General features: G+C 33.5%; 1 protein-coding gene and 1 long non-coding RNA gene across 2 annotated transcripts in view; one reads left to right on the plus strand and one right to left on the minus strand.

Annotated features, from left to right (window-relative positions):
- LOC123528893 (serine--tRNA ligase, cytoplasmic-like) overlaps positions 1 to 2,432 on the minus strand; it is a 35,196-nt gene extending 32,764 nt beyond the window's left edge. The window contains exon 1 of the mRNA XM_045308960.2: positions 2,232 to 2,432. Coding sequence (XP_045164895.2) covers positions 2,232 to 2,367 — 136 coding nt within the window. The 5' untranslated portion in view covers positions 2,368 to 2,432. The remainder of the gene's footprint in view (positions 1 to 2,231) is intronic.
- On the plus strand, positions 4 to 10,575 carry LOC123528894 (uncharacterized). The gene is made up of 2 exons (XR_006682044.2): positions 4 to 477; positions 9,926 to 10,575. It is a non-coding gene; the product is annotated as an uncharacterized LOC123528894 (long non-coding RNA).
- Positions 10,576 to 11,921: the final 1,346 nt, after the last annotated feature.

The following is an 11,921-nucleotide window of genomic DNA, read 5'->3' on the forward strand; positions in this document are numbered from 1 at the left end:
GAATTGAAAATACATGAATAAAAAATAATGTATTATGAACAAATTAATTCTTAGTGGCATAAACAGTATGTAGTAAAATGAACAGAGATTAAGATAAGATAAAATTATGTACAAGTGGTGAATGAACAAATGTTATTTGTAATCCGCGCACTAAAACCCTAAAAAACTCTTTTGTGAGTAAAGTACGGGAAAGAGTTGGATTACATTTAAGGAAATAATATTGTTATTATGTCGCATATGTAATAACAGATATAGACTAAAGTAAACATAATAACACATGATATAAAAATGTGATCATTGCAAGGCTGTTACACTTATTGATAAGACATGAAGGGAGATAAAAATGAATAAGAAAGAAAAAACGAAAAAAAATAAGAAAGAAGGAAAATTTTTTTTTTGGACAAAATTGTCATATGAATTATACATAACTAATTAGATAAGGAGAGAATAAAAATGAAAGCAGTGCCACTAAGTAAAGTAAGTTAAAAACACATCAAGAGAAGATTTGTAGTGAATAATTAATATATATCTTTATAAATGTATATTAGAATTTTTTCGTGAAACTTACAATGTCTGAGAACTCGCGAGTGCGAAGAATGAACAGTTTACACATCTATTTTGTTCTGTATTACGTGTACATTGACTGTTCACACTTTCTGTTTTGTAGAAGATAAGTATGTAAGTTAGACCACAGGTGCCCGTCCAGTCTTGGTGCCCATATGGGTGCCGCCCCCTCCAAAAAAAAATTTAAAAAAAATTAAAAACACTGTTTTAAGCCTAAAACGAAAAAAATAAATTTTTAGAATTTTTTTCCCCTATATATATTCATATGGAAAAGGTGCATGTGTTGCCGTAACGCTATGGAGGTTTACTAGGACACGCTGTGGAACAACCAAAATGTCCAGTTCAGTACCAATGCAAGCTACCCTGCTGCAATTTACACATCATGCATTTATAACATAGTAAACAATCCTATTCTACCTAGTAAACAGCCTTAAATAACTTACATTTAAATTCTAAGACGCAAACAACGGAAAAGGTTTTCTGCTTTCGTTTTGAAACAAAATGGCCGATCGTCACTGTTATTTTGCAAGTGCCTAGACAATTTGGCTTGTTTGAATTTTTCAAAAAAAATATTTTTTTTTTTTCGTTTTAGGCTTAAAACAGTGTTTTTTATTTTTATTTTTTTTATTTTATTATTTTTTTTTTTTGAGGGGGCGGCACCCATAATATGGGCACCAAGACTGGACGGGCACCTGTTATGAATATTATGGGTCTCACGGTCGGGTATATTTTTCAAAATGAAAATTTACCCAAGGAGTGGTCTCAAAGGCTTTACATGACTCTTAAGTTAATTTGAGTCTTTCGATCGCAAGACTCAAATTAACTTAAGAGTTATAGACATTTTGTCTTTCGAACGAGAGACAGTGTTTAGATTGAGAGATATGATTATTGGCAGTGCAATAACCACAGGAAAGATAACTCTTGCAAAGCCTTGATTCGGAATTTCCAAACAATGTGTTCACAAAAAAAAATGAAATGCTCGCATTCACTTTTCAAACCTATCTTATCATGTTACATAGAGGGTATTTAAAATACTGTATGATATTTAAGACTTTAAAATGTGCAAATTAGAAATTATACACTGTTTTCCAAAGTGAAAGTACCATATGTATTTGAAACGGGCTAAATTTTCACTTATATTTTTTATTGAATGGCTTTGTAATCTTTCTAAAGAAACTAAGGAAATATTCCTTTACAATGGATGAATAAATCATATTAAAATAAATCAAATACATATAGCAGAAAAAAATGCAATTAAATGCGGTCACTTTTGCACAAAAACCTGAAAAAGTTGTTACGTGTCAAAAGCTAGAACATTACTTTAACACCCCATAAAACTTTATCAGTAATATTTATGTTCAAAAAACACAATTGATTTGCCATTTATACACATATTAGAGTCCAAAAACATAATGTAATTCCTGTAAATGTAATCAAAACTAACAAAAGGTGGTGGTTGTTGCTAGTCCAGTAAGCGGACCTCTAGGCCCGAATTTTTATCTTCTCCAGCTCACTTTGCAGCTTAGCATTATTTATATGTCTGTAACACTCATGAGAGAAGCTGGCATTAATGCACGGACAGATAGGTGCATATTATTTTCTTTCCTCTTATTGCATCATCTTTCCAACAACTAAACTCGTTTGAATATATCGCAACTATTACTTACATTTTTTCCATTCTGTGTCGTGTTCAACAACTATGTCCACCAAAGTAACATCATTAAAGCGTCTCGCCTGATTTTCCCTTATTTTCTCAGGATCTCCTCCTTTTTCCTTACGGAACAGTTCAATATCTAAGACCATTTTCTCTTTCGTGTCTCGGTCTCGCCGGTAAAAAAAAGTGTGATTTGAATTATCGATTACTTCAGGTGAATACCCCGATATTAAAGTACTTCCGGGTCGTTGTTTACCCCGGTATTGAAGTACTTCCGGGTCGTTGTATTAAGGAAGTAGTTCTTTGAAATTTTCCGGTTCCCAATTTGAAGCCATCTCTACTTTGACTTGTTCAATTCCAAATGTTTTTATTGACATTGTGTACATTTTATGTCATTTCTGATGTCTTTAACAGTTGTTTTGTCTGTGTTTCTCAGGACTACATTTTGTGCGGAATGATTAAAATGGCCATGACAGATGTGGGTGGGAAATTTAAACAGTGACAGAATACTTTGATGTGTAGCAAAAAAGTTCATTGTTGATGATAGTTTTTCTTTATGATTTATTGACTGGGACATTATTAATCTTCAGAAAAACAGTGCTGTCAATGCTGTAAATTTGTTGTGCAATTCGCAATCCATGTCCAAAAGTGTTTGTTTTTGTTCCTTCTCTTGAGAAGGAACACTTAGAATCGGTAAGTCACACTTGGTTGAGCAACTGACCTCGAAAGCTGTTGTCATTACAAGCTGGCCAATCATACTCCGTGACCGTAGAAATAACCTCTGACGTTAAAATTATTCTTTCCTAATTGAGGCGACTCTCTGACTGAACGCGCTCTGCAGATTATACATTACTAAACCCGGGATGGAAAAGTGGAGTTGTTGAAACAGGCCAAACATCTCATTTGTCACAAAGGTTAACAAACGTCGTTACCTTCGAATGCATGTTTAATATGTGAAAACAAATCCTATTGCGACTCTCTCATTGTCCACAACAAATTCATGAATCGGATGCCCAGATGTCACATTCACGAGATTTAGGACAGATACTACTAAATTACAGCCATGAATTACTTGATTAATGACCGCAAAGTTTGTTGTGTGCGAGGTCGAAGACTGTTAGAGCATCAAATCACTAGTAAATTAGGGTCCCATCATATATCTAGCACAAAAATGACTTATCAGCTTTGAAGGGGTGGACATTTTTCTTCCATGAAGTCAGGCAAAAAGTAACTGATTAAAATCAAACACTTCCGTATGATATTTATTTTACATGTTAGGAAAAAAAAAACCACCAAGTTCCGTAAAATATCCACTATTCACTTTAAATGTCCGCTATATCATCTCTATAAACTTCTCAAAAATTCTACACGCGTGTACGATTTTCCAATAACACGTGGACATTTTTGGACTGAGTTTAAATCGGGTCAACGTGTACAGCCAGTGTTTCTCAATTGCCGTATTTACTCAACTGAAAGTGGTAACGGATTTACTTTGTTGTTGGATTTAACAACTTACTGTAGCGTTAATACTGTGGAAATAGCAATTTACAAGATGATCATTATATATCTATATAGATGTGCCCTAGAAGGACCTTTTGCTATGCTTTAACTTGTACTATACAGCAAAGAAGGAGAAATTGTACCGGGTTGCCTTTCAAACACAGTTTCCCCGTACCATACCGTAAAGTCTGAACACCACTAAATCCGGTTGTTCTTATAAAATCCACTTTATAAAGTTTTTCGACATATTCATGCATATCAGATTTTCAGAGACTTACATTCCCATAAAGAAATATATAGAAAAAAAGAAAATAGAAAAAGGGCTGCTTACTTATATATAAAAACTGAATTTACTCCTTTTACACTTTATATGGAATGCCGGTTGGGACATGCCAAATTGCTATTTGCCAATTGCTTAATTGATAACTGCTGATTTGCTATTTGCCATTTGCTTATTTGCTAACTGCTAACCACTGATTTGCTACTTGTCAATTGCTTATTTGCTAATTGCTGATTTGCTTATTGCTAATTGCTTTTTTGCTAATTGCTGATTTGCTTATTGTCAATTGCTTATCTGCTAATTGCGTATTTGCTAATTGCCAATTGCTTATTTGCTATTTGCTCATTTTTAGCCAGTCAGTGTAATCTGTCAACATGAATTGTAACCTTACTTACAGTTTGTATACTCACAGGAGGTAAAACAGTCGGTATTTGTGTCATCGGCAGAGCACGAGACTTGTTATCTCGAGGTTGAGGGTTGGATTTCCGGGATTGGCCAAATAGAATTACTTACAGTCTTTCGGATGAGACTTAAAACTGAGGTCCCGTGTATGGATGCTATACACCTGGAAGGTCTTTAGAATTGGGATACTTATCCCCCAAAACCTAAAACAAGTAATCTCCTGTGGGGGCGTTGGTCATATGAGCAACGGGTATCAAAAAAGTGTAAAATGTAAGTCAGTCGGTATTTATGACGAGTTCATTGATTTGGCACGTCAAAATAGTGCAAGTTACAAGATACAAGAAACTTTATTTAACGTCGAATATGAATTTAACAATTAACATTAGCTTAAAGCTATTTCCCGACAAAGAAAGTATAGTAATAACAAAATAAAATAAAATATCTGTAAAGGAAAACCACAGTCATAAAAGAGCAAGGGAAGTAACCCTGTAACAGTACATATACATTACTGACTTTGTTACTCCCCTTCGAAGCAAATTAAGATGAAACATACAAGCAGAAAAGAGGGATACAAAATAAGCAAAGTAAAACTCAGTTTATTACAAATAAGTAGATGACATAAGGGTATTGTGGCAAGTGTAAGACAAAAACCCGATCAAAGTAAGTGTCCCAAAGACTACCGAAAGAAAGGTCTAGATTGGGAAAAGGGCCTGGAGGGGTCATACACTTCACCGCACCCACATCTCTCATCTACCCTATATTACATTCATATTTGAAATTTACTTATTTTTTCTTTTACCTCGACTGGCTTCGCCAGCGGTACGGCTACTCCACACGCGCTGAAGCTACACCAGACGAGGAAAAAGAAGCAAGCAAGTTAAAACATAAAAAACACAACAATTTTCAGTACATATTTACATAAAATTAACTAAACTAAGACAGACTAAGAGAGGAGCACATTATTAATAATAGGCTTTTAAGAGCACATGCATACTAATACTAGGAAAACTAAACTAAAACTATAAGATGCAACTAAGAAAATAAAAAATGAGGAATGAAAAAGATAATACAGAAAAAGTTAAACCTGTGGGAAAGCTGCTGATCGTGACCTAGGCCTAAAACAGCCATAAAAAGTAACTATATAAAAAACTGATTTAGCAAAACTAACACAAAAGTGTGACAAATAAGATGAAATTAAGAACAGATATCTCCTCAAATCAGATTTGTGAAGAACTGATTAGCAACTTTCTCACAGAGAGTCATGTTTACATAATATGTGATAACAGCAGCATTATTAAAACAAGCAGAGAAATAAAAGAATGAAACATAGTTTGAACAAAGGATATGAACTATAAAACACAAATCAAAATATGCACTTAAGACAAAGCATGATACAAAGTAAGCAGGACAACAGCACATACAACAAGCAAACATACAACAAACACTCATTGACACATGGCACATTTACATTTGGGGCCAGTCCAGGTGCGGACCAGTCTGACAAAGTCTTTGTACCTATCTATGGTTCTCATGTCATTTGGCAGACTGTTCCACACCCTGACGGCCTCAAATCTAAATGAGTTTCTTCCATACCTTGTTGTCCTTACTTGTGGCACTTCTAGAATATTTTCATACCTGAAATCATAATTAGAAGATTTTTAATTTTACAACATTTTGCAGATATTCAGGCGAAAGATGATGTATACATTTAAAAGTTTCGATGGCAATGGTTCATAGTCTGTTTAGATGTAATGTTGTTAGTTTTACTTTGTTTAGGAGAGTTTCATATGAAGAGGTAAAGTCATTATAGACAATCTTAAGGGCTCTAAATAAATTGTATTTTTTCAAGTTTCTCAGTGTTAGTTTTTGAACAAAAGAGAGGACAGTATTTACTTATTTATTTATTTGGGTTTTACGGCGCACCAACACAGTATATGCTATATGGCGCCAAACAGGACTACAAATTTTGGTTTCACATCTCATTTACATCGAAATAAAAACATAAGGTATGGAATCAAAATTTGCATACCTGCTGGAATCACAGAGTTACAGCAAAACCAAGTGTTAAGACCCTATTAGTCGCCTCTTACGATCATGCATGGGTAAGGCAGTGGTTCCAATTCTTTTCATACACAGGTCGTCCCAGAACCACATGGGGCAGGACAGTAATTAAAATTTGATCTAATAAAAGACTTAAAAATAATTAATCTTGTATTTTCATTGAGAAATTTGCTCAGTCTCTGCAAGACGTTAAGTTGTTTGGCGGCCTTCTTGCAGAGATTGGTAACCTGGGAGTCATAATTTAGCCGGAAATCAAGATTGACTCCTAGTAATTTAACCTCGTCTTCACATATTATTTCATTTTGACCTATGTTGAAGGATTTGACTGCTTTATTAGTTTTATTTCCTTTGCAAATGGACTGGAATTTTTCTGGATTAGCTTGCATTTGGTTTATACCGAACCACTCAATAAGGATTTGACTTTCAGATTCTAGGGTTTCTTTGAATACATCTAGATCCTTGTGTTGGAAAGAAAGGGTATTGTCATCTGCATAATTGTAAAGAGTTGACCCATGTATGAAATATGAAGATATCATTTAAGAATATATTAAAGACCAGCGGCCCGAGGATTGAACCTTGAGGGACGCCTTTGAGTATTTCTTGCCATTCACTAGTAATTTTACCGAGTTTAACCCTTTGAGACCTATGTGAAAGGTAGTTTAGCATGAGTTTGCAAGCTTTCTCTGATAAACCATATGCCTCAAGTTTGAGGACTATGAGATTATGTGCAGTCAAATGCTTTGGATAAATACATTAGTATGGCGCCTATAAATTGATTTTCATCAAGAGATTTTTCCAGTCTTCAATTAACTTTAACAACGTTGTTTGGCAGCCATAAGATGACCTAAAAGCAGATAGATATGGATGGAAGATATTATCAAAAAAGTCGGTTAACTGATCACTCATGATTCTTTCATATATTTTAGACATTGTGGGTAAGATGCTAACTGGCCTGTAATTGTTTTCAATGAAGGGATCATCTTTTTTATATATGGATGTAACCTGGGCTTGTTTACGTTTGGATGGGAATTGACCTTTATCTATCATAGCGTTTGCTATTTCCTTAATTGGGTGTACAAGGCTGCTTTGACCTGCTTTTATGATCTTAGGTGGTATGGTATCCACACCGGTGGCCGTCTTACAGTCGAGTTTCTTGATGCAATTTCTCACTTTATTTTCTGTTATATGATTAAAATTAAAATGCTCATTCTTACAGTTGTTTGAGATGGCCTTAATACTAGGGTGCTCTGTATCTACCGGGGTTTTGTTATTTATCCCAATGTTTTGTGCAATATTTATATAAAAAGAATTTAAATTTTCTGATACTATATTTTGAACTGATATTAAAGTGTTATTTTCCTGATTTTTAAGAATAATTGGATTATCGTACTTATTTGTTTACTTTTGAGATAGGACGGGTTTGATGGTTGGCCAGAAATATTTTGATTTTGGCCCGCCATCGCACCTTTCCTTAAAATCGACTGATATGGATTCTCTTTTAAGTTTTATTTTTAAATTTCTTAGGCGGGTGTTTTCTTGCCAGTTAAGATCTATTTTTGGATCTATTCTTTGTATATGTATTTTTGGCATTTCTAGTTTTATATATAACTTTACGATATTTTGAGTTCATGAAGGGTGGGGGGTTTCGTCTGGGTATTTTTTCTTTTAGGGTGGCATATTCATTAATTACTTCTTTGAACATATACTCACGGGCCCAATAGATATCGTCAATATCTTCAAAGATATCTGCAGTGTGGAATGGGGTTTGTGAGAGATCATGATTAAAATTATTTTCGTCAAAATGTTTGTAACTCCTAAATGTGACTTTTTTCTTACTTTCAGTTTGACAATGCTCCTTTAATGATGTTGCAATAAAATTATGGCAATCGCTTAGTCCGCAGTTAAAATTGATAGTTTTACAGAAAAGGTTTTTAGAATTTGTTAAAATAACATCAATCAGAGTAGGTTCTTCATTTTTTGTGTAACATGTGGGTTCTGATATAATATTCTCTAAGCTAAAACTGTCACAAATATTGATTAAAGGTTTACTTTTTTCTTTTTTCAAGAGGTCGTAATTCAAGTCACCTGAACACAAGATATTTTCAAAATTAATAAACATTTTATCTAAGCAAGATGTCAATGCTATCTCAAATATGCTATTTTTAAGAGATGGGGTTTATATACTGCTAGAATGTCCCATTTACGTTTATTCATAGATAGTTCATAGCACATGCACTCAATTTCAATGCATTCTAAGTCCTTTCGTCGTTTAAATGGCAGATCTGATCTTACAAATACAATTAGTCCGCTTCCATGGGCATTTCTGTCTCTTCGTTCCACTTTGTGTCCTTCGGCATTGAATAAATTGTTATTAAGGATGTACGAGCGTTTTTTTCAGGATATCCGCCATTTTGAAAAAATGTTTCTTCGAATATTGCTTTCTAACAAAAGTTTTGCCAAAAATTAATGCTAAATAACTAAAATATGGCTAAAAATGTACCATTTAACCAAATATATTATGCTTTTGCAAAAAATGTTTTCACCCTTATTTTAGGCTGGCATTTGCCTAAAATTAACGTAAGATTTACAAATGGGGTAGGGGTAGGTAATTTCAAATATCTGTTAAAGTAGATCAGGTTTGGTTTTGATATTTTTTTGACTGATACATATAATGTTAAGCTATAAATAAAATAAAAGTTTTCAAGACAGCACTTTATATTACCTAGAAAATATAAATTAAAACAAAAAGAACAAAACATACCAAAATTCACCACTTTTTAGCAGTTTTTTCTTAATAAATCTCTTATATGCACGGTGACACCAACTTATTTTTCTTTCCATTTTGAAGCATTTTGTGTGTCTTTAATGCTGCAAAATATTTTGAAAATCTTAACGTCAGAATTTTTTTATAGATCTAAATACGTTTTATCCATTGAAAATAATCTGGGTGGGTAATTATGTCAACATGTAATCAAAAAGTTTTACCTTTTCTACAACATTCAAAGAAACTTTATCAAACAACGTATTCAAAAAATATAACGCCTTTAATGCATGGTCAGACAATGACTTTTTTAGCTTGAAAGTAGTTTCCATTTGATGACAGCGTAACACTTAATATCTATTAATTTTGCTTGAGAATCGGGTCACAGTTGAATGATTTGTATCCATATAATTATTCACATCAGTTCTATCTTATTTCATTTTATTTAGTATACCCACAAGTATTGTTCAACTATCTTAATGAAAGAACTTTCAGATAAGGTATAGTGATATGGACTTAATAATGTAGCCAGTATATAGCGCATGTGCTATTACTGTGATACATGTCACATTTTCAGAAATATCAGCACTCTTGTATATCGCTCTTTTTTTTCGAATCTACATATGATATCTAGTACACCAGGATGATGTTACACTGATGTTTTATGTGTCATGATATTTGCCATGTTTTTATCTATTTTAAGTTTTTTATGGAGACGTCATATATAGCGGAAGTATCTACATTTAACGCAGAAGTCTTACACCTGGGAGAAATATGCCTTTGACCCCAGCAGTCATATACTTGGAAAGAATCCGGCTATTCATTCACGAAATTCACAAACGTCATTTACCTGCGAGGAATCTACTTCTTGCACAAAAGTTATTTATCTGTGAGGAGTGTCGTGAACCACACATTTTCGGCGACCTATCGTGCAATCCTATAACATCTGTGCTTCGAAAGAGGTAGTAAACTTTACCGACGTTATTTTTATTTTCTGACGGTCGCGTCAGAGATCCGTAACAGCATATAAACATCTCTGAGGCTAAAATCTTTTAGCTACGAAAGAGGAATCAAATCCTTTTCTGTTTTCGATGGAAATAAAACAGTCAAGGAAAGCGACACTACTATGAGCCAAAATGGAAACATGACTGTCCGAATTTGACTTTAGAGGATGTAACATTTTCTTAGATTGTTACACCTTTACGTGCTATACAGGCTTACTTATTTAGTATATGTCACTAAAATAGTATGATATTGCAGTAATTTCTTTTATTTTTATTCCCTTCCTTTCTTTCAGTCATTTAGTGTATAACACCATCTGTTATTTTCATTTGTAAAAAAAATGTAAATATTGTAAGTTGTTGTTGATATTATTCTGATTAAGAGTTGTGGTGTGTTTATCCGTCTGTCCTCCGTCCGTACTGTTAAGGTGTCAGATTCAGTATCTATCTAGAATGGCAGTTGGCATTCGATTGAAAAGAGATAGGAAGTTAAATGTCAACCTAACAAAATATCTTACTTTAGTCAGAATGAAATCAGTTTCTTCACCAAAAAATGTTGTTTACAAGATAGTCTGTACTTTCGATCAACTTACTTGTGACGCCTTTCTCTAAAATAGAATTGAATAGAATAGAAAAAAAAAACATGATTGATGGAAGATTCTGAATATTGCTCTCCTTTAAGTGCAAAATATATGTTCCAAAATTTACAGCAAACACAGTTGATAGATACGGAACGATAGTTAGAATGATAACTGAAGTCGCTCTTTTCTATATGGAACAATCGCTGGCCTTGGCCTAGTCATTTTGTTAAAGCACCAGATGAAAGAGATTTCTGAAAAAGAACGGTAATGATGCCTATAATTTCATGCCTGTAGCCTATTTAGCAACACCGTTTTGATTTTATTGATACAGCTGAATATTATAGAAATAATATACGTGAAGATTCTCGAGTCCAAACGGGCTTACTGCGAACTGCATGTGAGGGTTATGGCTTTTGACCTACTTTACTCATCAAATGATAAATAAGTATACAAACACGTGTACAAAGTTTCAAAAGTAATAGCTGAAATAGTTTTAAGTTGTTGCATGAACAAAAAAAAAACAAGAAATACTAAGTACAATAAGGTATATTCTGACAAAATGCATCAGAGTTTTAATTCCTAGTTAATGTTGGTTAACGTATTTACAAAGTTTCGAGGTTCTGTCTCTTACGATATTAAAATACAGGCCAAAAAATTACAGAATGGCCAAAATGTTCAGTTTACCCCAACATTTAGCAGTTGTGACATTGACGTGGCCACATCCGCCATGATTCTTTTCCTTAAAATATGATATAAAACAACATTAACTATAATAATAGTAATTATGAGGATTCGAACCGCTGCCCTTAAGATTTTTAAATTAAAAAAAAAAACATCACCTTACACTGACGCTTTAGACCACAGTGCCACGGCGGAAGTTTTCGAAACGAGGCATTAAAACAGAATACACTATCGGTTTTTTTTGCATGAAGTAGCACATTTCCATTTCAACTTAAGTGTTTAAAAACAATTTATCAAGTCATGTTATTGGCCATATAGTTCGTAACAATTGTAAATTGTTTTAGATACCATTTGTAGCAATAACACTTATAGTTTGTAATAATTGTAAATTGTTTTAAGGTATTCTACATGGCAACAACATTGGCTACCTAAGAAA

The sequence above is a fragment of the Mercenaria mercenaria genome, chromosome 13, assembly GCF_021730395.1.
Source record: "Mercenaria mercenaria strain notata chromosome 13, MADL_Memer_1, whole genome shotgun sequence".
In the NCBI taxonomy this organism is placed as follows: Eukaryota; Metazoa; Mollusca; class Bivalvia; order Venerida; family Veneridae; genus Mercenaria; species Mercenaria mercenaria.